The sequence below is a fragment of the Sapajus apella genome, unplaced genomic scaffold (genome assembly GCF_009761245.1).
Source record: "Sapajus apella isolate SASKATOON/1434 unplaced genomic scaffold, GSC_monkey_1.0 scaffold77, whole genome shotgun sequence".
NCBI classification, from domain to species: domain Eukaryota; kingdom Metazoa; phylum Chordata; class Mammalia; order Primates; family Cebidae; genus Sapajus; species Sapajus apella.
Window position 1 is genome coordinate 4,810,555 of NW_022437017.1, and position 27,715 is coordinate 4,838,269.

The 27,715-nt window shown below is 48.8% G+C and overlaps 1 protein-coding gene and 1 pseudogene across 1 annotated transcript; one reads left to right on the top strand and one right to left on the bottom strand.

The window, feature by feature from the left end:
- Window positions 1-2,767: 2,767 nt before the first annotated feature.
- Window positions 2,768-3,752, bottom strand: LOC116532915 (annotated as a pseudogene).
- Window positions 3,753-20,080: 16,328 nt separating this feature from the next.
- On the top strand, window positions 20,081-25,208 carry CD70 (CD70 molecule). The gene is made up of 3 exons (XM_032252511.1): window positions 20,081-20,233; window positions 21,011-21,044; window positions 24,680-25,208. The coding sequence occupies exons 1-3, from the start codon at window positions 20,081-20,083 to the stop codon at window positions 25,054-25,056; spliced, it is 564 nt and encodes a 187-aa protein (XP_032108402.1). The 3' UTR covers window positions 25,057-25,208.
- Window positions 25,209-27,715: the final 2,507 nt, after the last annotated feature.

The following is a 27,715-nucleotide window of genomic DNA, read 5'->3' on the forward strand; positions in this document are numbered from 1 at the left end:
AGCCCAGGAGTTCTGGGCTGTAGTGCGCTATGCGATCGGGTGTCTGCACTAAGTTCGGCATCAATATGGTGACCTCCTGGGAGCGGGGGAACACCATGTTGCCTAAGGAGGGGTTGGAAATGGAGCAGGTCAAAACTCCCGTGCTGATCAGTAGTGGGATCGAGAGTGTGAATAGCCACTGCACTCCAGCCTGGGCAACATAGCAAGACCCTGTCTCTAAAAATAAACAATAAATAAATTTTAAAAAGTTGATTGTTTTGAATTCTTCATCGGGAGTTCATAGATCTCCACCTCTTTTGTGTCAGTTTCTTGGTACTTTATTTTGTTCTTTTGGTGCTGTCATGTTCCTCTGATTATTCATGATCCTAATGGCCTTGCATTAGTGTCTGTGCATTTGAAGTAGTCACCTCTTCCAGTCTTTACATGCTGGCTTTAGCAGGGAAAGCAGTTTATCAGTCTATCTAGAAATTCTAGATAGGTGGTTTAGTGGGGAGTTGCTGGTGAACTTCTTGCTGGAGTCCTTGAGAGGGATTGTCTGGTGCCTATGTCAGCAAGGGGGGAGGCTTGGCACCTGGTTCCACAGAGGCTGACCTGGTGCCTGGATCCACTGGGATGGACCTGGATCTTGAGTCCACATGGCTGATTGTGTGTGTGTGTGTGCGTGTGTGTGTGTGTGTGTGATAACAGATGAATTTTAATTCTAGCACCTGAAGCTATGCAAGGGTATGCTCTACAAACTTCATGGGACTGTTGTACACACTTGATAAAGTGACAGCTGTGCAATACCACTCAGCATCTCAAAATCAGGAACGTACTACTGAATTGCTTAAACACAATCCACAGAATTAAAAACAAAATCAGATGCCATCCACAGTTATACTAATTGTCCATTGAAAGCTTACACTTAGGCCAGGTGTGGTGACTCATGCCTGTAATGCCAGCACTTTGGGAGGCCAAGGCGGACGGATCACAAGGTCAGGAGTTCGAGACCAGCCTTGCCAATATGGTGATACCCCACCTCTACTAAAAATGCAAAAAAAGTAGCCGGGCATGATGGCGTGCACCTGTAATCCCAGCTACTTGAGAGGCTGAGGCAGAAGAATCGCTTGAACCAGGGAGACAGAGGTTGTGGTGAGTTGAGATTGTGCCACTGCACTCGAGCCTGGGCAACAGAGAGAGACTCTGTCTCAAAAAAAAAAAAAAAAAAAAAAAAAGTGAACAGTAGGCCGGGTGCAGTGGCTCGCACCTATAATTCCAGCACTTTCGGAGGCCAAGGCGTGTGGATCATCTGAGGTCAGGAGTTCAAGACCAGCCAACCAACATGGAGAAACCCCCGTCTCTACTAAAAATACAAAAAAATTAGCCAGTTATGGTGGTACACACCTGTAATCCCAGCTACTCAGGAGGCCGAGGCAGGAGAATCACTTGAACCCAGGAGGTGGAGGTTGCAGTGATCTGAGATCATGCCATTGCACTCCTGCCTGGGTGACAGAGTGAAACACCACCTCAAAAAAAAAAAAAAAATAAGCAGTGAGAATTAAATACTTATCTTTACATAGACACAAGGTATGCTGTGAAAGCATATCTGCTTACAAAGTTTAAAAAATACTCGTTAACTAGTTTGTTAAGAAAATAATGTATAAAAGGATTTAGCAAAAACAATAATCTCTGACCCCGGAAAGATCAATTCTGTATTTTATATTATATTAAACAAAAACAGTTTTGGTTTTTCAAATCTCTTATCCAGAAATACTTGAAAAGGAAGACAGAGAGAAATTGTGCATTTTTTACCCTTAGTGTGCTGTGAAAAACAGTTAAATTAAAAAATCAAGTACACTGAAATGTATACGTCCTGAATGAGTCCAAATATTTGACCACGTAGAATATTATTCATCTTCAAGAGTAGGAGTAATAACACAGGCATTTATGAGCAGTTTTTAAATCCATAAATACAATAAGCATTTTGGTATTTTGGCCACCAGAAAACAAACGCTGTAGTATCAGTAAAGGTCTGAGATGTTTCTCTTTCGTAGATTCAATTCAGTGTATTTAAAGGTAACAAAGGCTGACATTGATTTTTAAAGACAGGCAAAAATTCACCTTAAAAAAAAAAAAAAAACCCTATGTTTCTATTGAGAGTAACAGTAGGCAGTATGATTCCAGAAGTTAAAAATTATTTCGCGACCTGTGGCTTCAGCTTGGCAAACAGCTTAGATTCCAAAACTAATTCATCTTTATTAAAATGCAAGCACTTAAAAAAAAAAGGATGTGTCCGTGTTTTATTTTATTTATTCATTTATTTTAAAGGAATCGGATCACCTTTGAAGCAGCGTTGGTGTTTCCTTTACATTTGTCTGGAAATGACCATCGTATTAGCTGCAAGGAAAGGGCTAGCGAGCTTCTGAGTCTAAAGCTAATCTGGTGATCATTTGTCTAAGGCTAGAAAGATACTAACAAGATGGAAACTGAGGCGAGGAAGAGAAGGTGAGGGCTTTTCCTGGCAGTTGGTAACTAAAACTGAAGGGAGTCTAGAAAAGGACTCTTATTTTTTGGGACAGAGTTTCTCTCTTGTCGCCCAAGCTGGAGTGCAGTGGCGCCATCTCGGCTCACTACAACCTCCACCCAGGTGATTCTCCTGCCTCAGCCTCCTGAGTAGCTGGGATTACGGCCCTGCCACCAGGCCCGGCTAATTTTTGTATTTTTGGTAGAGACGAGATTTCACCATGTTAGCCAGGCTGGTCTCGAACTCCTGACCTCAGGTGATCCGCCCATCTCTGCTCCCCTAAGTGCTGGGATTACAGGCATGAGCCACCACACCCCATCTTTTTTCTTTCTGTGTTGGTTCTGGTGAAGGACACTCCTGCTCTTGAAATTTCCTGATAACCCAGACAAATTCATGAAAAGCTTGATCTGCATTCATCCTCATCTTTGCTGCTGCCTCCATGAATGTTGCCTCAAGTTGCCGTGCTAACTGCCATCCTTCTTCCTGTGTTCCTGTCTTTGATGATCCAGATCTGCTTTATGACCAATTAAAATCATTGGAAATTCATCATGATCCTTTATTCTGAGAATCTGTCTTAGAAACGTATAGATTTCTTCAAAGCTGCCTCTAGGTGGGGCACGATGACTCACGCTTATAATCCCAGCACTTTGGGAGGCTGAGATGGGCGGATCACCTGAGGTCAGGAGTTCAAGACCAGCCTGGCGAACATGGTGAAACCCCGTCTCTACTAAAAAAAACAAAATTAGCCAGGTGTGGTGGCATGTGTCTGTAATTCCAGCTGCTCAGCGGGCTGAGGCAGGAAAATCGTTTGAACCCTGGCAGTGGAGGTTGCAGTGAACTGAGATCGCGCCACAGCACTCCAGCCTGGTCAACAGAGTAAGACTTTGTCTCAAAAACAAAACAAACAAACACAAAAGAAAACAAAACTGCCTCTATCTGTGATTGCAAAGACCAGCAAAAAGCCCTTACCAGTCCTCATATATTGTTCTTCCCTGGCTCCAAACTCTTCTTGTCCAAAAGCTCTAGCCAGGCTGCTCTATCTAACACACACTGCTTTACATCAGAATCTTCAGTGGTTGGATCATAGCCCGTTACAAAATAGGACTTTGGGTGACTGTCAGATGGTGAATGTTGGATGGTGAAAATAGGCAAGTCGGATGGTGAATGCTGACTTGCCCACACCGCCCCCGCTGACCTCCTCACAGGAGCCGTCCCACCAGCCAGCCATGGTTATGGGGACACCACAGAGCCCAGCCTGGCCGTAGCGAGCTGCCACCGCTGCCACCCTTGGCCCGGCTTCTTGTTGATCTGCATGTTGTGTGAGCAGAAAATAAACTTAAAAAAAAAAGTAAGTAAGTTTATTAAGAAAGTAAAGGAATAGGCCAGGCGTGGTGGCTCACACCTGTAATCCTAGCACTTTGGGAGGCCGAGGCAGGTGGACCGCTTGAGGTCAGGAGTTCAAGACCAGCCTGGCCAACATGGTGAAACCCTGTCTCTACTAAAAATACAAAAATTAGCCAGGTGTGGTGGCGCACATCTGTAATCCCAGCTACTCAGTAGGCTGAGGCAGGAGGATCACTTGAACCCAGGAAGTGGAGGTTGCAGTGAGCCAAGATCATGACACTACACTCTAGCCTGGGTGACTGAGTGAGACTGTCTCAAAAAAACAACACAAAATAAAGTCTGTGAGGATGGGCCTGGTTCTTGGGTTCACGGGGGCCAATCTAGCCTGGAGGCAAGTCCGGAGCTAGAGTGTGTGTGCGCCAGCCTGGGGCCTGGAGCCATGGGGTCCTGCCTGAGACGAGGGCAGGGCTGGAGCCTGAGGCTGGGGGAGCCAGACTGGTAATGAGATGTGCCTGGAGCCTGGGTCTGTTGGGGCAGCCCGATATCAGTGTTCACTACATGGGAACTGAGGCTCAGGTCTGCAGTGCAATTGGCTACTAACTTTACTCACTGCTCCCCATGCAGTAGGTGTCTCTCTCTATGCTCCCTTGGGTTCCGGGAGGGGATGATGCAGCTAAAGTGAAATCTTCCTACCCTCTTCAGTACATCTTTTCTTATTTCTTTTTTTGAGACAGAGTTTCACTCGTCTGGCCCAGCTTGTTGCCCAGGCTGGAGTGCAATGGTGCCATCTCAGCTCACCGCAACCTCCACCTCCCGGGTTTAAGCGATTCTCCTGCCTCAGCCTCTAATCCCAGTAGCTGGGATTACAGGCACGCACCACACCTGGATAGTTTTTGTATTTTTAGTAGAGATGAAGCTTCTCCTTGTTGGTCAGGCTGGTCTCAAACTCCTGACCTCAGGTGAGCCACCCGCCTCGGCCTCCCAAAGTGCTGGGATTACAGACGTGAGCCACCAGGCCCGGCCTTCTTTTCTTATTTCTGTGCTACATTCAACGGCTGTAGCTTCTCAGCTGGATTCCTTGGCTCTTTTGTGAAGGTGTCTTTCGGCACAGAAGATTGTTGAAATTGAACACTGGAAACATACTTTGCTAACTTGCTAACTCACTCTCAGAGTCACGGTCGCTCTTGCAAATTTCCACTGATGAATAAGGGAATTCCCTGTGGTTTAAATGTTTTTATGAGTAATACAGCTAAACATTCATTCAATTTTATTGTCCACTTGTATATTATTTTATGTGAAGTATTGGTTCACATCTTTTATATCTTTTGTTTTTTTTTTTTTTGAGATGGAGTTTTGCTCTTGTTACCCAGGCTGGAGTGCAATGGCGCGATCTCGGCTCACCGCAACCTCCGCCTCCTGGGTTCAGGCAATTCTCCTGCCTCAGCCTCCTGAGTAGCTGGGATTACAGGCACGCGCCACCATGCCCAGCTAATTTTTTGTATTTTTAGTAGAGACGGGGTTTCACCGTGTTGACCAGGATGGTCTCGATCTCTTGACCTCGTGATCCACCCGCCTCGGCCTCCCAAAGTGCTGGGATTACAGGCGTGAGCCACCGCGCCCGGCCATCTTTTATATCTTTTAAAAATATGTTGTCTTTATCTTTTTTACTTACAGTAATCTTTTTTGTTTTGTTTTGTTTTGTTTTTTGAGATAGAGTTTTTACTCTGTCACCGAGGCTGCAGTGCAGTGGTGCGATCTCGGCTCACTGCAACCTCTGTCTCACAGGTTCAAGCGATTCTCCAGCCTCAGCCGCCTGCATAGCTGATTTACAGGTGCACGCCAGCACACCTGGCTAATTTTTTGTATTTTTAGTAGAGATGGGGTTTCACCATGTTGGTCGGGCTGATCTCAAACTCCTGACCTCATGTTCTGCCCACCTCGGCCTCCCAAAGAGCTGAGATTACAGACGTAAGCCACCACGCCTGGCCCACATCTTGCATATCTTTTAAAAGTAGGTTGTCTTTTTCTTCTTGACTTACAGCAATTTTCTTGGCTTGGTTTTGTTTTTTGTTTTTGAGACAGAGTTTTATTCTGTAACCCAGGCTGGAGTGCAGTGGTGCTGTCTCAGCTGACTGATCTGTGCCTCTCAGGTTCAACCGATTCTCCTGCCTCAGCCTCTTGAGTAGCTGGGGTTACAGATGCCCACCACCATGCCCAGCTAATTTTTTGTATTTTTAGTAGAGATGGGGTTTCACCATGTTGGCCAGGCTGATCTGAAACATCTGGCCTCAGGTGATTCAGTCGCTGTGGCCTCCCAAAGTGCTGGGATTACATGCATGAGCTCCTGCACCTGACCCACATCTTTTATATCTTTTTTTCTTTTTTTTTTTTGGACGGAGTTTCGCTCTTGTTACCCAGGCTGGAGTGCAATGGCGCGATCTCGGCTCACCGCAACCTCCGCCTCCTGGGTTCAGGCAATTCTCCTGCCTCAGCCTCCTGAGTAGCTGGGATTACAGGCACGCGCCACCATGCCCAGCTGATTTTTTGTATTTTTAGTAGAGACGGGGTTTCACCGTGTTGACCAGGATGGTCTCGATCTCTTGACCTCGTGATCCACCCGCCTCGGCCTCCCAAAGTGCTGGGATTACAGGCTTGAGCCACCGCGCCCAGCCCCTTTTATATCTTTTTAAAGTAGGTTGTCTTTTTCTTCTTGACTTACATCCATTTTTTTGTTTTGTTTTTTGTTTTTGAGACAGAGTTTTATTCTGTCGCCCAGGCTGAAGTGCAGTGGTGAGATCTCAGCTGACTGCCACCTCTTTCTCCTGGGTTCAAGCAATTCTCCTGCCTCAGTTTCCTGAGTAGCTGGGATTACAGGTGCCCCTGACCATGCCTGGCTAATTTTTGTATTTTTAGTAGAGATGGAGTTTCGCCATGTTGGCCAGGCTGCTCTCAAACACCTGGCCTCAGATGATCCACCCACTGTGGCCTCTCAGCATGCTGGGACGATAAGAATGAGCCACCGTGCCCAGCCCAGAAATCCTTTATGTAATTTGGAAATGAGTCACTTCTGAATAATATTTTTTCAAATGTCTTCTCCCACTCTGAAGATTGTCTTTGTAGATTATTCTCTAAATTAGTGTCTTTTGAAACACAGATTTTAATTTTAATGTGGTTTAATCTGATAATATTTTCTTTTACAGTTGGTATATTTTGTGTCCCATTATATCTTTTATTTACTTATTTTTCCTTTTTTCTTTTTCTTTTTTTACCACGATAAGGAGAATCCTTTTTTCTTTTTTAAGTCGGAGTCACCTGGGCTGGAGTACAATGGGGCAATTTTTTTTTTTTTTTTTTTGAGACGGAGTTTTGCTCTTATCACCCAGGCTGGAGTGCAATGGTGCGATCTCGGCTCACTGCAACCTCTGCCTCCCAGGTTCAAGCATTTCTCCTGCCTCAGCCTGCAAAGTAGTTGGGACTACAGGTGCATGCCACCACACCCAGCTACATTTTTGTATTTTTAATAGAGGCGGCGTTTCGACATGTTGGCCAGGCTGGTCTCAAACTCCTGACCTCAGGTGATCCACCTGCCTCCGCCTCCCACAGTGCTGGGATTACAGGTGTGAGCCACCACGCCCAGCCAGAGCAATTATTTTGATAACCCCACTGGATTGTAGTTCCTCCAGCTAATACCACACCGCTGTCTAACTTACTGTAGCCTTTTAACAAGACTCAATATATAGTAGAGTCTTTCCATTTTGTTCTTTTTACGTATCATCTTGTCTTTTTTAGTTCTTTGCATTCCCCGTGTTTTTACAATCAATTTCTCTCTCTCCCTCTCTCTCTCTCCCTCCCTCTCTCTCTCTCTCTCTCTCTCTCTCACACACACACACACACACACACACACACACGTATACTTCCTGCTGAGGTTGTGACTGGGATTGCATTGAATCTACAGATCAATAGATATTGATGTAGAATTGGTGTCTTCATGGCCGGGCCCAGTGGCTCATGCGTGTAATCCCAGCACTTTGGGAGGCCGAGGCAGGTGGATCACAAGGTCAAGAGATCGAGACCATCCTGACCAACATGGTGAAACCCCATCTCTATTAAAAATACAAAAATTAGCTTGGTGTGGTGGCAGACACCTGTAGTCCCCGCTACTCAGGAGGCTGAGGCAGGAGAATCAGTTGAACCCAAGAGGCGGAGTTTGCAGTGAGCCGAGATTGCACCACTGCACTCCAGCCTGGTAACACAGCGAGACTCTGTCTCAAAAAAAAAAAAAAAGAATTGATGTCTTTATGATATTAAATCTTTCAACCTCTTGGCCATGATATATACTTCTATTTATTTAAGTTTTCTTTAATTTTCTTAGTAACATTGTATCGTTTTTGGCGTAGAATTTGTATGGTGCTTCCATTAGATGTAGTCCCAGGTATTTGATACGTTTTTGTTGCTTTTGTAAATGACGGTCTTTTTTGTCTTTTCTAGTTGTTACTGGTATATAAAAATATGAGTTATTTTTGTACTTCGTCTTTGCATCCAGTGATGTTGCTAAATGAATATACTAAAACTATGTGCAGGCCAGGCATGGTGGCTCATACCTGTAATCCCAGCACTTTGGGTGGCTGAGGTGGGTAGATCACCTGAGGTCGCGAGTTCAAGACCAGCCTGGCCAACATGGTGAACCCTCATCTCTACTAAGAATACAAAAATTAGCTGGGTATGGCAGCATGTGCCTGTAATCCCAGCTATTCAGGAGGCTGACACAAGAGAATCACTTGAACCTGGGAAGAGGAGGTTGTGGTGAGTCAAGATCATGCCACTGCACTACAGCCTGGGCAACAGAGCAAAACTGTGAAAAAAAAAAACTATGTGTAGGCATGGAGCAGTGGCCCATGCCTGTAATCTGAGTACTCTGGGAGGCTGAGGCGGGTGGATCCCCTGAAGCCAGAAGTTTGAGACTAGTCTGGCCAACATGGTGAAATCCCGTCTACACTAAAAATACCAAAAAAATTAGCTGGGCGTGGTGGCACATGCCTGTTGTCCCAGCTACTTGGGAGGCTGAGGGAGGAGAATCACTTGAACCCGAGAGGCAAAGGTTGCAGTGAGCCGGATCATGCCACTGCACTCCAGCATGGGTGACAGACTGATTCCATCTCAAAAATAAAAATAAAATCATGTGTAGATTCTTTAGAATTTTCTATGCAAACAATCATGTAATCTGTAAATAATGACTCATTTCTTCCTTTTCAATCTTTTTACCTCATTGTATTGACTAAAATCTCAAGTGCCTATGAAACTTCCACTCTCGACCTCACTCTCTGTGTCCGCGTCCTTGTTCTTCTTGGCCGTGAGACTATGAACCTCAGGTCTTATTGCAGGCAAGGAGGCCGTTTCATTAAGTGCAATGATAATAATAGTTCTCACCAGTTCCTTGCTACGTACTGGCTCTTTGCTCAACAGTTTATAATATTAACTCCTTCCATCCTCATAGCAAGCCTGTGAGATAGTTTTGTTACTTCCAAGGAACTGAGACGCAAAGAGGTTAAATTGCTTGCTGAAGGTCACACAGCTGGTACGTGTTGGAGCCAGAATTCAAATTTGGACTGCAAGACCAGAATTAGGGTGGATAAAATGAAGCAGATTGTGCAAGTGTAGGGTTGGATCTGATCTCCATTTAAAGCATTTTTGTAATTTGTTCATCATGAATTTTCTTTTTGACCTAAACTTTTTAGACGTTTTTAAAATGTTGCCTGAGAATATTATTTATCTTGACAGTGACGGCTTGAGATGTCCCATTGAAATTTACACCTGAGGCACAAAGTTCTATTACTGATATTAAAAGAACCCTTGAGTTTCAGCTGGGTACTTGGCTAATAGAATGAAAACTACATTTCACAGGCTCCCTTGCCTGAGTCACATGACAAAGTCCTGGCCAATGGGTTGTGAGCAGATTTGATTAGGGCAAGCACTTCCTTTAAAAGGAAGGTCAGTACCTTCCCTTCACTTTTTGAACTTCCTGTTTCCTGAACCTCAGCCATGGTGGTGTGTGATCTTGTACTTTGCAGACAAGGACATCACTCTTGATGTGTCAGAGGCACGTGAGCAAAAGAATTTTGGCTCCTAAAGATTTTGCAGAACAGAAGTGACATGCCAGCTCAGACTTTCAGGTAGGTGAAAATTGTTTCTTGTTGCTTCCTTTTGCACAGAATTCTCCTAGTCCTACTGGCTCATGGGATAAAGAAAGGAAAAGGAATGAGTTGGGTGTGGTGGCGTACACCTGTAATCCCAGCACTGTGGGAGGCCAAGGCTGGTGCATCACTTGAGGTCAGGAGCTCAAGACTAGCCTGGCCAACATGGTGAAACCTCGTCTCTACTAAAAATACAAAAATTAACTGGGCATGGTGGTAGGCACCTGTAATCCTGGCTCCTCCAGAGGCTGAGGCAGGAGCATGGCTTGAACCTGGGAGGCGGAGGTTGCGGTGAGCCGAGATCGCACCATTGCACTCCAGCCTGGGCAACAAGAGCAAAACTCTGTCTCAAAAAAAAATAAAAAAAAAAAAAAAAGGAATGGAAGAGTGAGAAGTAAGTGCTGAGACAAAAAGGGTCTTGATACCCTCCCTCCCGGCAGAAATCCCAGCAGTAAGAGGTATGCTGTGTAGTTAAGGGGGAAGCTATAAGCTGAAGGGTCCCTGTCCTTTTCCTGTTAGAATTCTGCCAAGGGTCACACTGAAGTAGCTACGCTGTCTGGGGTGTACACCCTGGGGTTCGTTGACATGTTTGGAGAAAGAATTCAGGACATAGACACATATGGGTGGGTTAAGAGTGGAAAGGTTAATGGAAGAAAAGAGAGAGGGCTGGGTGCGGTGGCTCACACCTGTAATCCCAGCACTTTGGGAGGCTGAAGCGGGTGGACCACCCCTGGTCAGGAGTTCTAGACCAGCCTGGTCAACATGGCGAAACCCTGGCTCTACTAAAAATACAAAAAATTAGCTGGGCATGGTGGTGCACACCATAATCCTACTTGGGAGGCTGCGGCAGGAGAATCACTTGAACCCAGGAGGTGGAAGTTGCAGTGAGCTGAGATCACACCACTGCACTCCAGTCTGAGTGAGATTTCGTCTCAAAAACGAAAGAAGAGAGAATGAAAGAAAGAAAGAGGAGAGCAGTTCCTTGAAAGAGAGAGTTCTGAAAAAAAGGGAGCCAGCCGATCACAGCAGGTTTTATAGGCAGGCTAGAGAAGGCAGTGTCTAATTTATATAGAGTTCACCGATTGGTTTGATCAGGTATGACATTTACATAGTGTACAGGGAAGGCTGGTTGCCTCACCCTAATCGCTCGCTCTCTGTCTCTCTGTCTCTGTGTGTGTGTGTGTGTGTGTGTGTGTGTCTGTGTGTGTGTGTGTGTGTGCGCGCGCACATGTGTGTGTTTTTTGAGATGGAGTCTCGCTATGTTGCCCAGGCTGGTGTGTAATGGCACGGTCTCAGCTCACTGCAACCTCCACCTCCCAGGTTCAAGCGATTCTCCTGCCTCAGCCTCCTAAGTAGCTGGGATTACAGGCGCCCACCACCACGCCCTGCTATTGTTTGTATTTTTAGTAGAGATGGGGTTTCATCATGTTGGTTTCATCACCAGCCAGGCTGGTCTTGAACTCCTGACTTCAGGTGATTCACCCACTTCGGCCTCCCAAAATGCTGGGTTTACAAGCGTGAGCCACCGCATCCCGGCTGCCCCACCCAAATCTTCTTATGCAAATATGCTTTCCAGTTGATGGGCGCCATCTTGTCTGCTCTTTTACAGGACACGTGGCTGGCAGAGAAGGGAAGAGGGAGCTGCCATCTGGAACACACCTAGGCCTTAGTTCCTGTAGGCATTCATCCTGCAGTCTCCCAGCTTGCATGCTGCTTTTTGTTAGAAAATGATTTAGGGCTAAAAGCCCACCCTCATCACCAAATAAAATATAAAAAAGAAAAAAGAAAAGCCTTAACAAGGACTCCCATATCCTTGCTATCTGCCTAAGTAATTCCTATACGAACACCAAGGGTCATGGCCCTGTGGCAACTTGGAATCAGCCACAGCAAAGGGAAAGAGAAGGAATAGCTAAGCTGGACAAAGAGGAAGCCTCAGTCGGCACTTTCCAGCTGCCTACGGCTTCCTGGAGTATGGAAGAGAGACAGAAGTTTCTAAATTTCCCAAGAGGGAATGCAGAAGGCAGCCAAAAATCAGCCTGGTGGACGTCGGGCTTCCTTAGGAGGAAAGCGACCTTACTTCCTGTCCTCCAGCTGTCCCCTGGGTCTGGCTGTGTTGCCCAGGCTGGTCTCAACTGTTTCGCCTCACAGGGCTCATGATTCCTCTGACTTAGAGGAAGAGAAATAGAGGGAGAGAGTGACAACATCAGCAGACGTCTTGTCCTGTAGCCTCAGCTGTAGAGTCTGCAGATAGGGAAACTAGTTTTAGAAAACCTTTTTCTCAAACGTCACACACACAAAAAAATGCACATGACTGAGGCCAGGTGTGGTGGCTCATGCCTATAATCCCAGCACTTTGGGAGGACGAGGTGGGCAGATCACCTGAGGTCAGGAGTTCAAGACCAGCCTTGTCTTGAACTGAGATCACACCACTGCACTCTAGCCTGAATGACAGAGTGAGACTTCATCTCAAAAACAAAAGAAGAAAGAAAGAGAGAGAAAGAAGGAAAGAAAAGAAGGAAAGTGAAAACCCCATCTCTACTAAAAATACAAAAATTACCTGGGTACGGTGGCTCACACCTATAATCCCAGCACTTTGGGAAGCCGAGGTGGGCAGAACCCCTTAGGTCAGGAGTTTGAGACCAGCCTGACCAACACGGAGAAACCCCGTCTCTACTAAAAACACAAAATTAGCCGGGCGTGGTGGTGCATGCCTGTAATCCCAGCTACTCAGGAGGCTGAGGCAGGAGAATCACTTGAACCTGGGAGGTAGAGGCTGTGGTGAGCCAAGGTGGTGCCATTGCACTCCAGCCTGGGCAACAAGAGCAAAACTGCATCTCAAAAAAAAAAAACCCGAACAAATAAATATTAGCCAGGTGTGGTGGTGCCCGTCTGTAATCCCAACTACTTGAGAGGCTGAGGCAGGAGAATCGCTTAAACACAGGAGGCAGAGGTTGCAGTGAGCTGTGAGCATGCCACCGCCCTCCAGCCTGGGTAACAGAGCAAGGCATCTCAAAAGAATAAAAAAAAAAAAAAAAAAAAATGAGCTCCAGCAGATCTGTACAGACTGGAATGTGATCAGAGACCAGGTCAAGTCACTAAATGACTCAGGTGGGAAGGTCTAAGTTCTTCAGGTACATGATACAGATCTGCCTCACATCTAGGCACCTCCCCGCCCAAGCTCCTTGCTAGGTGAATCCAGCTGGTGGCCTCTCTCTCTCAGCCTGCTTCTAGGGAAAATGGAAATAACAGCATGATCCACCTCATAGCGTTTTTGGGAAGGTCAGAAAAGGTGAAACCTCACAAGTGCTTAGCCCAGGACTAAACCCTCAATCATCCATGGGTCTTCTGGTTGGTTGTGTTGTGTTATTCAGACCGCACCATGCTGATGTTGTGTGCGTCCATCTGCATCCGTGACATGTGTGAGTGTGCTTACGAAAGAAAGTCCTAGAAGTAAAATTGCTGGGCGGAAGGGGAAGTGCATTGTGGTACCTTGACAGATTTCAACAAGGTGTGCTTCCAAAAAGTTAAATCCATGTCAGATCCGAGCGCTCAGGTTTGAGACTCCTTCTCACCCAGGCACCTGCAGAGTGCTGAATCATCAAACACTCTCATCTTTTACCAAATCACAGGTGGCTCACGCCTGTAATCCCAGCACTTTGAGAGGCCAAGGTGGGCAGATCAGTTGAGGTCAGGAGTTCGAGACCAGCCTGGCCAACATGGTGAAACTCCATCTCTACTAAAAGTTCAAAAACTACCCAGGCATGGTGGTGGGAGCCTGTAATCCCAACTACTCGGGAGGCTGAGTCAGGAGAATCGCTTGAACCCAGGAGACAGAGATTGCAGTGAACCAAGATTGTTTCACTGCACTCCAACCTGGGAGGCAGAGGGAGACAGAGTCTTCGAGAAAAGAGAGAAAGAAAAAGTGTGTTTCACAGAGCTTTCAATTTCCAATTTTCCTGTGATGCATGAGATTCAGTTTCATAAGCAGTTGTATTTATTTTTATAACTTGGCTGCTCCTGTTTCATTCTGAGGTTTTCTTAAGACCTGGTCTCACTCTGCTTCCCCGGCTGGAGTGCAGTGGCATAATCAGGGCTCACTGCAGTCTTCACTTTCCAGGCTGAAGCAGTCCTCCCACCTCAGCCTCCTGAGTAGCTGGAAATAAGGGTGACCACCATGCCAAGCTAATTTTTTTGTAGAGACGGGGTCTTGCTGTGTTGCCCAGGCTGGTCTCAAATTCCTGGGCTCAAGCAACCTGCTTGCCTCAGCCTCCCAAAGTGCTGGGATTATAGGCGTGAGCCACTGTGCTCTTTTTCCCCAACTTTCATTCTTCCTTTTTATTTTATTTTTTTTGTTTGTTTGTTTTGAGACAGGATCTCACTCTGTTGCCCAAGCTGAAGTGCAGTGGTGAAATCTTGGCCCACTGCCACCTCAAGCGATCCACTGACTTTGGCCTCCCAAAGGACTGGGGTTACATGTGTGAGCCACCAAGTCCTGTCTCTTTTTCCCCATCTTTTTAGAAGGTATTAGCTATTTTTTTTTTTTTTTTTTTGAGGCAGAGTTTTGTTCTTGTGGTCCAGGCTGAAGTGCAATGGCATGATCTCGGCTCACTGAAACCTCTGCCTCCCGGGTTCAAGTGGTTCTCCTGCCTCAGCCTCCTGAGTAGCTGGGATTACAGGCATGTGCCACCATGTCCAGCTAATTTTGTATTTTTAGTAGAGATGGGATTTCTCCATGTTGGTCAGGCTGGTCTTGAAAAAAAAAAAGTCTGTCTGTCTATCTATCTATCATCTATCTCTCCATATATATATTATATATAATATATATACACATTATGTTCCTGAGAGCCTCTGGCTGTGAATCATCGAGGTCAGTGCATGACCTTGCTTTATGAGTGCTTTTGTTGAAAGACACCTATTGTATTTACACACCTCAGGTGATCCGCCAGCCTCAGCCTCCCAAAGTGCTGGGATTACAGGCGTGAGCCACCGTGCCCAGCCAGCTATTTATATCTTAAGCTGATAAAAAGTCAGCTAAGTAAATGTCAAATAAATTGGTGTAGGAGACTGTCTTAGAGGTGCTGTCTACCCATTCCCCCAGACCTGGATTCCTAGGCCTTCCGTGAAGGAAATCCCCTTAGTACTTGGGGACCCCAGCGGGGATGTGCTAATCTTCCGTCTACCTCAAAATTCTGGACCTATTTGACCATCCTTTTTCACCCACCTAGAAAATGCTATAGGCTCAGGCTCTGAAACCTCCCATTTTTATCTCCCTTTTTTTTTTCTTTTTTTTTTTTTTTAAGAGACTGGGTCTCACCATGTTGCCCAGGCTGGTCTCAAACTCCTGGGCTCAGCCATGCATGGCGGCTCACGCCTGTAATCCTAGCACTTCGGGAGGCAGGCGGATCACAAGGTCAGGAGTTCGAGACCAGCCTGACCAACATCTGTACTAAAAGTGAAACCCCATCTGTACTGAAAATACAAAAATTAGCCAGGAGTGCGCCTGTAATCCCAGCTACTCAAGAGGCTGAGGCAGGAGGATCACTTGAACCCGGGAGGCAGGGGTTGCAGTGAGCTGAAATCAAGCCACTGTACTCCAGCCTGGGGGTCAGAGGGAGACTCCGTCCCAAAACACAAAACAAAACAAAAAACTCCTAGGCTCAAGTGATCCTCCTGCCTCAGCCTCTCAAAGTATTGAGATCGCAGGCATGAGCCACCACGGCTGGCCAATCTTTTGCTTTTTGTTGGTAATTTTGCTGTTTCAGACAGCCCCCAAGTAGTGCTGAAGCCCTGTCTAGTGTCCCCGAGTGCACGGAGGCTGTGATGAGCCTCACAGAGGAGGAAACCCGTGTGTTGGAGAAGCTACGCCCAGGCACGAGTCCTAGCGCTGCCGGCTGTGAGTTCAGTGTGAATGAATCAATGGCAAATAGAATACTCAGCAAGGTGTCTTTCAACAGAAACACTCATAAAGCAAGGTGATGCACTGACCTTGATGATTCATAGCCAGAGGCTCTCAGGTACCTAATGTATATATGTGTGTATATATATGTGTGTGTGTTTGTATGTATAATATAGATAGAGAGAGAGAGATAGACTTTTATTTTTGAGACAAAGTCTCACTCTGTCACCCAGGCTGGAGTGCAGTGGTGCAATCTCAGCTCACTGCAACCTCCGCCTCCCAGGTTTAAGCAATTCTTCTACCTTAGCCTCCCAAGTAGCTGGGATTACAGGTGCCCGCCACCACGCCTGGCTAATTTTTTTGTATTTTTAGTAGAGACAGGGTTTCACCATGTTGGGTAGACTGGTTTTGAACTCTTGATCTCATGATTCTCCTGCCTCGGCCTCCCAAAATGTTGGGATTACAGGCGTGAGCCACTACATCCAGCCTACATTTCCTTTTTTAAGACAGAGTCTCACTTCATCACCCAGGCTGGAGTGCAATGGTGCGATCCCGGCTCACTGCAACCTCTGCCTCCCGGGTTCAAGCAATTCTTCTACCTCAGCCTCCTGACCAGCTGGGATTACAGGTGCCTGCCACCACACCCAGCTAATTTTTACATTTTTAGTAGAGACAGCATTCCACCATGTTAGCCAGGCTGGTCTTGAACTCTTGACCTCAAGGGATCCACCCACCTGGGCCTCCCAAAGTGCTGGGATTATAGGTGTGAGCCACCGCACCCAGCCCCTAACCATATAATTTCCCTTAGAAGCAATTGTTTGATGTTCAAGGAACGTAACTGCCTCAAATAACAGGAGTTGAGTGTAACTTGTTTTTGGGGTTTTTTTTGAGACAAAGTCTCACTCTTGTCCCCCAGGCTGGAGTGCAATGGCACCATCTCGGCTCACTACATCCTCCGCCCCCCCAGGTTCAAGCCGTTCTCCTGCCTCAGCCTCCCGAGGAGCTGGGATTACAGGCGCCTGCCAGTACGCCTGGCTAATGAGTGTAACTTTTTCTTGTGAAGTAGTTTAAGACTCAGAAGAAGCTGCAGAAATGGTCCATAGAATCCCCTTGTGCCCCCACCCACATCGACAATGTGTAACAAAACTTTTGAATGTCACTGTCTACAAGCAAACATTAGCCACGCCCAGTTGGCAAGCTTTTGTGCTATGGTAGTGAGAGCTGACTCGTCCATCTTCTCACCATCGTGCAAGGTTAGGATGGCCTTTATGCTCTAACTAGACCTTCGTATTCGTTTTTCGGGGAGTCTGTAACAAAGTGCCACAAACTGGATGGCCTCGCACAACAGACTTGTATTCTCTCACTGTTCTGGAGGCCACAGCCTGAAATCAAGGTGTCAGCAGGGCCACCAGCCCCGCCAGATGCTCCAGGGGATACTTCATTGCTTCTTCCGCTTTCCAGTGGCCAGAAACCGGGAGAGACGTGAGATTTCAGAGCCTGAGCCTGCAGCATGTGCTGGGCAGGTGAAAGATAGGAGCCAAATGGGCCCAGAATTTTGGGGTGTCCAAGAAATCAGCATATCCATATGATTACATAGTACCTGGGATCTCCCAAGTACTAAAGGAATTTCCTTCACGGAAGCCCTAGATCTCCAGGTCTAGGGGAGTGGGGTGGGTAGGACCTCCAAGATGACCACTTACCCCAATTTACTTGATATATTCTTAGCCGGCAGTCCTTAGTGTTTGTTTCGTTTTGATTTAGATTTTGGAGTTTGGTTTGGTTTTGGTTTTTGAGACGGAGTCTTGCTCTGTCGCCCAGGCTGGAGTGCAGTGGTGCAATCTCAGCTCACTGCAGCCTCTCCCTCCCAGGTTCAGGCGATTCTCCTGCCTCAGCCTCTCAAGCAGCTGGGATTACAGGCATGTGCCACCACGCCCAGCTAATTTTGGTATTTTTCGTAGAGACAGGTTTTCACCATGTTGGCCAGGATGGTGTCAAAGTCCTGACCTCAGCTCACTTAAGACTCCACCTCCCAGGTTCAGGCCTGATTCTCTGCCTCAGTCTCCCAAGTAGCTGGGATTACAGGCACCCAACACCACGCCTGGCTAATTTTTTGTTTTGTTTTAATTTTTTTTTTCGCCTGGTCGGTGAGTACCAAAAATTTTTGTCTTTTTTAATAGAGATGGGGTTTCTCCATGTTGTTAGTCTGTTCTCAAGCTCCTGACCTCACGTGATCCACCCACCTCGGCCTCCCAAAGTACTAGGATTACAGGCGTGAGCGCCCGCGCCCAGCCAGTCCTTGGTTTCTTGACTTGTGGCTGCCTCATTCAGTTTCTGTTTCTGTCCATTTCTGCCTTCCTTCGCTGTGTGTCTATTTGCTCGCCACCTGAGGGCCCACCCCAATCCAGTATGACCTCATTTAACCATAATTACATTTGCAAAAAACCCCCTAATTTCAAAATGAGGTCATATTCTTTGTTCCAGGTGGTCGTGAAATCTGGGAGGACGCTGTTAAGCCACTACAATCATCAAAAACAGGAAGGGGGCCAGCACAGTGGCTCAGGCCTGTAATCCCGGCACCTTAGAAGGCGAAGGCTGGCGGATCAAAAGGTCAAAAGATCGAGATCATCCTGGCTAACACGGTGAAACCCCGTCTCTACTAAAAACACAAAAAAATTAGCCCAATGTGGTGGCACACGCCTGTGCTCCCAGCTACTCAGCTTCTTGGGAGGCTGAGGCAGGAGAATCGCTTGAACCCGGAAGGCGGAGGTTGCAGTCAGCTGAGATGGTGCCATTGCACTCCAGCCTGGGTGACAGAGTGACATCCCATCCTCTACCAAAAAAAAAAAAAAAAAAAAAAAAAATTAAAATTAGCTGGGCATGCGCCGTAAACCCAACTATGCAAGAGGCTGAGAGGGGAAGGTCACGAGCCCAGGAGGCTGAGGTTGCAGTGAGCTTTGATGGCGCCACTGCTCTCCAGCCTGGGCCACAGAGCACCACCCTGTCTATTAAAATATTAATTTAATTTCATTTAACTTTAAAAAAAAACAGGTCACCAAGAATACAGGAGATAACTGACTGGGCACAGTGGCCCACGCCTATAATCCCAGCACTTTGGGAGCCTGAGGCGGTTGGATCACCCAAGGTCTGGAGTTCAAAACCAGCATGGCCAACATGGTGAAACCCCATCTCTACTAAAAATACAAAAATACAAAAATACTAAAAATAAAAAAAAAAAAATACAGGTGGCGGGCACCTGTAACCCGGCTACTGGGGGGGCTGAGGCAGGAGAATTGCTTGAACCTGGGAGTCGGAGGTTGCAGTGAGCCGAGATGGTGCCACTGCACTGCAGCCTGGGCAACAGAGTGAGACCTTCTGTCTCAAAAGAAAGAAAGGAGAGAAAGAGAGGAAGGAAGGAAAGGAGGGAGGGAGGGAGGGATGGAAAAAGAAGGAAAGAAAGAGAAAGGAGAGAAGGTGAGGAAAGAAGAAAAAGAAAGAGTAAAGGAAGGAAAGAAAGAGAAGGGAAGAGAAAAGAGAATGAAGGAAAGAAAAGAGAAGGAAAGAAAGAAAAAGGAGATAGAGAAAGGAAAGAATAAGAAAGGAGAGAGAGAAAAAGGGAAGGAAAGAGAGAAGGAAGGAAGGAAAAAGAAAAGAAAACGCAGGAGAGGGCCACACACATATCTGGAGCGCACCCCCAATTCCTGGTTGCCGGCTGTCCCTGCAGTGCACACCATACCGTCTAGTCTGTAATAAGTGCGCAGTGGAGGGAGGTTCGTTGAACGAACGAATGAATGAACGGGCACCAGAAGAATGAGGTGGAGAGTGAAATAGGAAGGCTGGCTGTGTCCTGCCTGAAGGCGAGGACGGGCCGGCCACTCTGAGGCTCACCGGGGGCCTTGCCCCACCCCTCTAGGAGTTGGAGAGTGGCAGCAGTTGGAGGGAATTTCCCCTGGTCGAATCGCTCAAGTCCCTCCCCTCGATCCGATCCGCCGGACGTCCCCAGAGAGGGGCAGGCGGGTCCCCAGACAGGTTGAGGCACGAAGACGCTCCGGAGCCCTGGGAGGGGGCTGCCGTTTCCTTCCTCCTCCTCCTCGGCCAGCCGCGCTCTGCGCCCTGCCCGCCCGGCCTGCGCCGGCGGAGGTGGCCGCGATGCCCGAAGACGGTTCCGGCTGCGCGGGGCGGCGCCGGCCCCACGCGTGCGTCCTGCGCGCGGCTCTAGCCCTGCTGGTCGCAGCAGTCGTGGGGATCTGCATCGCCGTCTGCAGCTGGCGCCCCGCGCAGGTGCCGCCCGAGTCCCCAGGGGTGAGTTGAGATGGGAAGTTGGGAAGGAAACCTCCACCCGGGAGAGAAGCTGGAGAGGGGCGCGGGGACCGTGCGCCAGGGTGGAGACCGAGAGGCGCCTGGTGGAGAAGACGAAATGAGAATGAGACGGGGCAGAGAGGCCCGGGAGGAAGATCTGGTAGACCAGAGACAGAGACCGGAGCAGGGAGGCAAGGCGGGGGTTGGGGACCAGGCTGCCCGGGAGGCACCGGGGGATCCCGGGATGGGAAAGGGACGTGCACGTGGGCCTGAAAATGACTCGGCTCGGGTCTTCCCCCGGCAGGCTGACTCAGAGGCTCCTGGGGGCTTCACCAGGCTGGGTGTGGGGGCTTCCTGGAGCCTCCTACGACGGGAGGGTCTCCAGCCACTGGCCCCGGGGTGGGGAAAGAGGTTCCTGGGAGGCCCCGCCGGGCCGGGCGCCTTTGCAGCTGAGAAAGTCCGGTGCGCGCGCGCGGGGCAGGGGGGTTGGGTGGGGAGGACGGAGGGGGGGCACTCCAGCGCCCGGTGCCATCCAGGAAAACGATTCAGGAAAATAAGAAGTTCTTTTGAAGATCTGAACTTTACGCTCCCCGCTGGTTCAGACCTGCTTCCTCTTTAAGAAGTCTTCAGGAGAAAACAAATAAATAAAACTCACCTGTGCGCACGTGGGACGTAGGGGTGGGAAGGAGGATGGACGGAGGAAAGAGAGCCCCTGATTCAGGGGACGCAGAGAAACTCTCTGCTGATGTCCTTGCCCTGTTTTCTGGTCTTTTCTTCCAGTGGGACGTAGCTGAGCTGCAGCTGAATCACACAGGTAACGCGGGGGACGTTGGGGGTCGGGGAGAAGAAGAGAGAGAGAGAGAGAAGGATGGAGAGATAGAAAGATGAGGGAGGAGAGACAGAAAGAGACACAGAGAGACGGAGGGAGAGAGGGAGGGAGAGAGGGAGAGATAGGCGGGAAGAGAAACAGAGAAGAGAGAGAGACTGAGAGGGAGGGAGAGACTCTGAAAGGGAGGGAGAGACTCTGAGAGGGAAGGAGAGACTCAGAGAGGGAGGGAGAGACTCTGAGAGAGGGAGGGAGAGACAGCAAGAAACAAGGACAGGGAAAGAGACAGAAAGAAACAAACAGGCAGAGACCTAGGAAGAGAGAATGGGAAAGAGACGGGAAGAAGGAGGGAGGGAGACAGGTGGGGAAGACAGAGCGGGAGAGAGGGAGAGACAGACAGAAAAAGACAGAGGAGATGGGGAGAGAGTGAGGGAGAGACAGAGAAAAAGAAAAGAAAGGAAAAGAGAATGAAAATGAGAGAGTGAGGTCCCTGCACGGCGGCTGGTGGGGGGGGGGGGGGAGACACACACACACACACACACACACACACACACACACACATATATTACACACATATATCAGGGGTCAGAGAGGGTCAAGGAGAAGAGAGAGAAACATTTTAGTCTCTGGGGATGAGAGCGAGAGAAGAGAAAAAAAAGAGAGACACGTCGGGCCCAAGAGACAAAGGAAGAGGGCGATGGGGCAGGTGTGTGCGGGGCCGGTGTGTGTTTTCGAGCATCCAGTACCGGTCTCTCTCTTTCCCCCTCAGTCCTTCACATTCGATCTCCCTCCTTGGAAGAATCAGATGTTAGTAAACAAAAACACTCACAGGAATGGCCACCCTCCCTCCATTCATGCCACAAGCACACATTACACACCTGCCATGACAGGCACTGTGGGGTGCCACAGTTGGGCACAAAACTGACAGAAGTCCCTGCCTGGTGAGCTTCCCTTCTGCTGCCGCTTCTACCAAGGGGGAGATGACAAAACATATAAACAAACATGTGACGCGCAGAGCAATGCCACGTAGAGTAAAAGGCCAAGAGCAGGTTCCAGAGAAAAAGCAGGCATGGGGTCCGGGCGTGCCAGGGTTGGGGTTTTCATTTAAAGTGGAGTTGGGGCGGGGATGGGGGGGTGTCTCTGAGGGGGTGGCATTGGCAAGAAGCCCTGGGGAGGTGAGATGATGACACCTTCTGCTCTAGGTGGGGGGATCTTTCTCCTCTCAGCCTCTCTCAGAGAGGAAGCTTCATCCCCAGCGACTAAAATGTTTCTCTGTCTTCTCCTTGACCCTCTCTAACCCCTGATATATATATATGCCCTCCTCTCTCTCTCTCTCTCTCCCTCTCTCTCTCTCTCTTCCCCCCCCCCCACCCCCACCCCCGCTCTGTGTTTTCTGTGATTTGGTCTGAGGCCCCTTTCTGGATAGTGGCTAGAAACTCTGGCCCAGATCCAGGAGTCACCAGGGCGGTGGTCATGGGTGTTGACAGTGTGTCTTTCACAGGCTAGTTCTTTCTTCTGGTGGATGACATCATGCCTAGGTGTCTGGCAGGGGACCGGGTGTCACTCTCACAGGAAATTTGCATTGCCTGGTAAACACCCTTATGGCTCTTGTTTGATGTGTGTTCAGTTCCTTCCTAACAAGACAGGCAGCCTCCAGGACAGCCTTGAGTGAGGAGGAGAGTGAGGCTCAGGTATGTCTGTCAGATGAGACAAGGAAGAGACAGGAGATGCTGCGGGAAACACATAACATACAGCCGAGCACAGTGTCTCACGGCTGTGAACCCAGCGCTTTGGGAGGCTGAGATGGGAGGATTGCTTCAGCCCAGGAGTTCGAGACCAATCTGGGAAACATAGCAAGACCCCCATCTCTGAAAGTTAGCGGTCATGGTGGCGCGCGCCTCTTCCCTGTGACTCTGGAGGCTGAGGTGGGGGGATCGCTTGAGCCCCAGAGGTTGAGGCTGCAGTGAGCTATGATTGTACCACTGCACTCCAGCATAGGTGACAGGGCCAGACCCTGTCTCTAAAGAAAATGATCTGGCCAGGCATGGTGGCTCACACCTGTAATCCCAGCAGTTTGGGAGGCTGAGGCTGGCAGATCATGAGGTCAGGAGTTCAGGACCAAATTGGCCAACATAGTGAAACCTCATCTCTACTAAAAATACAAAAAATTAGCCTGGCGCGGTGGCGGGCACCTGTACTCCCAGCTGCTTGGGAGGCTGAGGCAGGAGAATCACTTGAACCTGGGAGGCAGGAGTTGCAGTGAGCCAAGACCGTGCCATTGCACTCCAGCCTGGGTAACAGACGGAGACTCTGTCTCTAAAAAAGAAAATAGAGAAAATAAAGATCCTAGAGACAAGAGGCCAACGGGAAGGTAGGGGAGCTCGCTGAGACACACACTCAACCAGTGGCTGGAAAGCAAGAAGAAAGGGAAGAAGCAGGCAGGGAGGTGGGGTCTGGGAGCCAAAGCCTTTACCGGGGTTCAGGGTGTTACCTGAGCAGGCTTCCCTTGGGGAGTTGTAATCTGGGACTTCAGAGCAAGCAGGAATGCTCCACGGAGATCCTGAGCCTGAGGCTCAGGTCTGCAGTCTGTGCAGGAAGGGGGCGTTGATGGGGTGCGTCGGGCGGGGTGCGGGTAGCTGCCCTGGAGGTGGTTGTATAGAACACGTGGCCAAGTCGATAACATTGAGGACCGACTTGGGAGGAGGCGGAGAATCGGAAACGGGAGGTGAAGCACCGCTCCTGGGGCCAGAAAACTAAATTTACATTCAAGTGGGGTGCTGAGGAAAGATAACATTATCAGAATTCACTCACACACACAATCCCTGCTTTCTGTCCCTGTCCTTCTCCGCCTCCTGCTCTCTCCCTCTCATTCTCCCACTCTCTCTCTCTCCCTGCTGCTCTCCTGCTCTCTCCCTCTCCCTCTCATTTTCCGCTCTCTCTCTCTCCCTCTTGCTCTCCTGCTCTCTCCCTCTCCCTCTCATTTTCTGCTCTCTCTCTCTCCCTCTAAGTTGTCCTCTCTGTCTCTCTCTCTCCCTCTCAATGTCCAGCTCTCTCTCCCTCCCCCATCTCTCTCTCCCCCTCCCCCATCTCTCTCTCCCCTGTCTGTTTCTGTGTTTTTTTCTCTCTCCTGATGGCTCTCTCTCTCCCTCTCTCTACCCGTCTCTCCTGACCCCTCTCTCCTTTAGATCTCTAGCCTTCTATCCCCCTCCCTTTTCTAATTTTTTGTTGTTTTTTGTTTGTTTGAGACAGGGTCTCTTTCACCCAGGCTGGAGTGCAGTGATGTGATCTTAGCTCACCGCAGTCTCAACCTCCCAGCCTCAAGCGATCCTCCAGCCTCAGCCTCCCAAGGGTAGCCAGGACCAGAGGCATGTGGCACCACACCTGGCTTTTCATTTTTTGTAGAGACGGGGTTTGACCACGTTGGCCAGGCTGGTCTCAAACTCCTGACCTCAGGCGATCCTCCCACCTCTGCCTCCTGAAGTGCTGGGATTACAGGCGTGAGCTGCCACACCCAGTCTATCCCTTGATCTCTAACTCTCGATTTCTACATCGGACTTTCTCTAGGACCCCCATGCCTCAGTCTCCCTAACCCTCCATCTCATCCCTCTGACCTGTGCCTCCAGGACCTCGGCAGGACCCCAGGCTACACTGGCAGGGGAGCCCAGCACTGGGCCGCTCCTTCCTGCGTGGACCAGAGCTGGACAACGGGCAGCTACGTATCCATCGTGGCGGCATCTACATGGTACACATCCAGGTGACGCTGGCCAACTGCTCCTCCAGGCCCCGCCCCCGCGCCACCCTGACCGTGGGAATCTGCTCTCCAGCAGCCCGGAGCATCAGCCTGCTGCGCCTCAGCTTCTACCAAGGTTGCTCCGTTGCCTCCCAGCGCCTGACGCCCCTGGCCCGAGGGGACATGCTCTGCACCAACCTCACAGGGACATTTACGCCTTCACGAAACACTGATGAGACCTTCTTTGGAGTGCAGTGGGTGCACCCCTGACCACCGCCTCTAGTTAGGGTTTTTTTAATTTTATTTTATTTTATTTAAGTTCAGAAAAAGAAAAAAAAAAATCATGTACACACCAGCCAGCCGGGGTTGGGAGTATATTGGGTTTTTTTCTTTGTTTTCATTTTCCTCTTAAAAATACAAAAATTAGCCTGATGTGGTGGTGTCCATCTGTAATCCCAGCTACTCAGGAGTCTGCGGCAAGAGAATTGCTTGAACCTGAGAGGCAGAGGTTGCTGTGAGCCGAGATTGCACGGCTGCACTCCAGCCTGGATGACGTCTCAGAAAAAGAAAAAAAAATGTTCTTGGTTAGGGATGTTTGAAGAATAGAGGAAGCTGGCTGGGCACGGTGACTCATGCCTGTAATCCCAGCACTCTGGGAGGCTGAGGCAGGCGGATAACTTGAGCCCAGGAGTTCAAGACCAGCCTGGGCAACATAGTGAGACCCCCATCTGTACAAAAAATACAAAAATTGCCAGGCGCGGTGGCACGTGCCTGTAGTCCCAGCTACTCGGGAGGCTGAGGTGGGAGGATCGCTTGAGTCCAGAAGTTCTGGGCTGTAGTGCGCTATGTCATCAGGTGTCCACACTAAGTTCAGCATCAATATGGTGACCTCCCAGGAGCAGGGAACCACCAGGTTGCCTAAGGAGGGGTGAACCGGCCCAGGTAAGAAACGGAGCAGGTGAAAACTCCCGTGCTGATCAGTAGTGGGATCGCGCCTGTGAATAGCCACTGCACTCCAGCCTGGACAATATAGGAGACCCGGTCTCTAAAAATATATATATACAAAAATTAACAAGATGTAGTGGTGTGCTAGTCCAAGGTACTCGGGAGGCTGAAGTGGGAGCCTGGATAGAGCCCAGGAGGTCAAAGGCTGCAGTGAGCCATGATCGCGCCACTCCAGCCTCAGCACCGGTGAGATTCCGTGTCAAAAAAAGAAAAAAAAAAGTTCTGTTTTCTCCTTGGTACATCTGTTTGTCAAAAAAGGAAACACAAAGGTCACTTACTTGGGTGACTGTCTCTCAAAGCAGACGATACAAAGTAACGATTTGGGAGGCCAGGGTGGGTGGATCACTTGAGATCAGGAGTTAGAGATCAGCCTGGCCAACATGGTGAAACTCTGTCTCTACTAAAAGTATGAAAATTAGCCATGCATGGTGGAGGGTGCCTGTAATCTGAGCTATGTAGGAGGCTGAGGCATGAGAATCATTTGAACCCTGGAGGCAGAGGTTCCAGTGAGCCAAGATATGCCACTACACCCCAGCTGGTGATACGTGCAGCAAACCATCATGGCACACGTTTATGTAACAAAACTGCATATCCTGCACATGTACCCCAGAACTTAATAAAACATCACTTGAGGTCAGGAGTTCAAGACCAGCCTGGCCAATGTGGCAAAACCCCATCTCTACTAAAAATACAGGGTCTTGTCTGTCACCCTGGCTGCAGTGCAGTGGCGTGATCCTGTCTCACTGCAGCCTCAAACTACTGGGCTTAAATGATCCTCCCCACTCAGCCTCCCAAATAGCTGGGACCACAGGCCTGTGCCAACACACCTGGCTATTCTTTTTTTTTTGAGATGAAGTCTCGTTATGTTGCCTAAGCTGGTCTCAAACTCCAATCTCCTGGGAAGCCAATCTTCCCGCCTCAGCCTCCCAAAGTGCTGGGATTACAGGCATGAGCCACTGCACTGGAACTTGAATGCATTTTGGAACTGAGAATTTTCCAGTATTGGGCCAGCCACGGTGGCTCAAGCCTATATGTAATCCCAGCACTTTGAAAGGCCAAGGCGGGCAGATCACTTGAGGTCAGGAGTTCGAGACCAGCCGGGCCAACATGGTGAAACCCTGTCTCTATTAAAAATACAAAAATTAGCTGGGTGTGGTGATTCGCATCTGTAATCCCAGCTACTTGGGAGGCTGAGGCAGGAGAATCGCTTGAACCCAGGAGGTGGAGGTGCGCCAAGATCGCGCCACTGCACTCCAGCCTAAGCAACAAGGGTGAAACTCCATCTCAAAAAAAAAAAAAAAAAAAAAGAATTTTCCAGTATTTAAAGATGATGTACAAGACTTATACCACCTTTTAATCATCACTTCAATGGGGTCGGGACAGCATTTTGTAATCAAACACCATATCTATTTTTTTGTTTTTTTACAGTGAGAGTTGTTAACATTCATACTAAGTGGGATAAAAATCAAGACTACAGCCAGGCACAGGGGCTCACACCTGTAATCCCAGCACTTGAGGAGGCCAAGGCAGGTGGATCACCTGAGGTCAGGAGTTCGAGACCAGCCTAGTCAACATGGTGAAACCCCATCTCTACTGAAAATACAAATTTAGCCAGGCGTTGTGGCAGGTACCTGTAATCCCAGCTACTTGGGAGGCTGAGGCAGGAGAATCATTTGAACTCAGGAGGTGGAGGCTGCAGTGAGCCGAGATTGTGCCACTGCACTCCAGTCTGGGTGATAAGAGCAAAACTCTGCCCCCTGCAAAAAAAATCAAAACTATATGTACCAACTGGCTAACATGGTGAAACCCCATCTCTACTAAACATAAAAATTAGCTGGGTGTGGTGGTGGGTGCCTGTAATCCCTGCTACTAGGGAGGCTGCATCAGGAGAATCACTTGAACCTAGGAGGTGGAGGTTGCAGTG

Bases quoted from the DNA above. Each gene is read 5' to 3' on its own strand.
- CD70 (XM_032252511.1), top strand. From the start codon at position 20,081: ATGCCCGAAGACGGTTCCGGCTGCGCGGGGCGGCGCCGGCCCCACGCG. The intron at 20,234-21,010 runs GTGAGTTGAGAT...CTTTTCTTCCAG, and splicing joins TGCCGCCCGAGTCCCCAGGG to TGGGACGTAGCTGAGCTGCA. The intron at 21,045-24,679 runs GTAACGCGGGGG...CTGTGCCTCCAG, and splicing joins GCTGCAGCTGAATCACACAG to GACCTCGGCAGGACCCCAGG.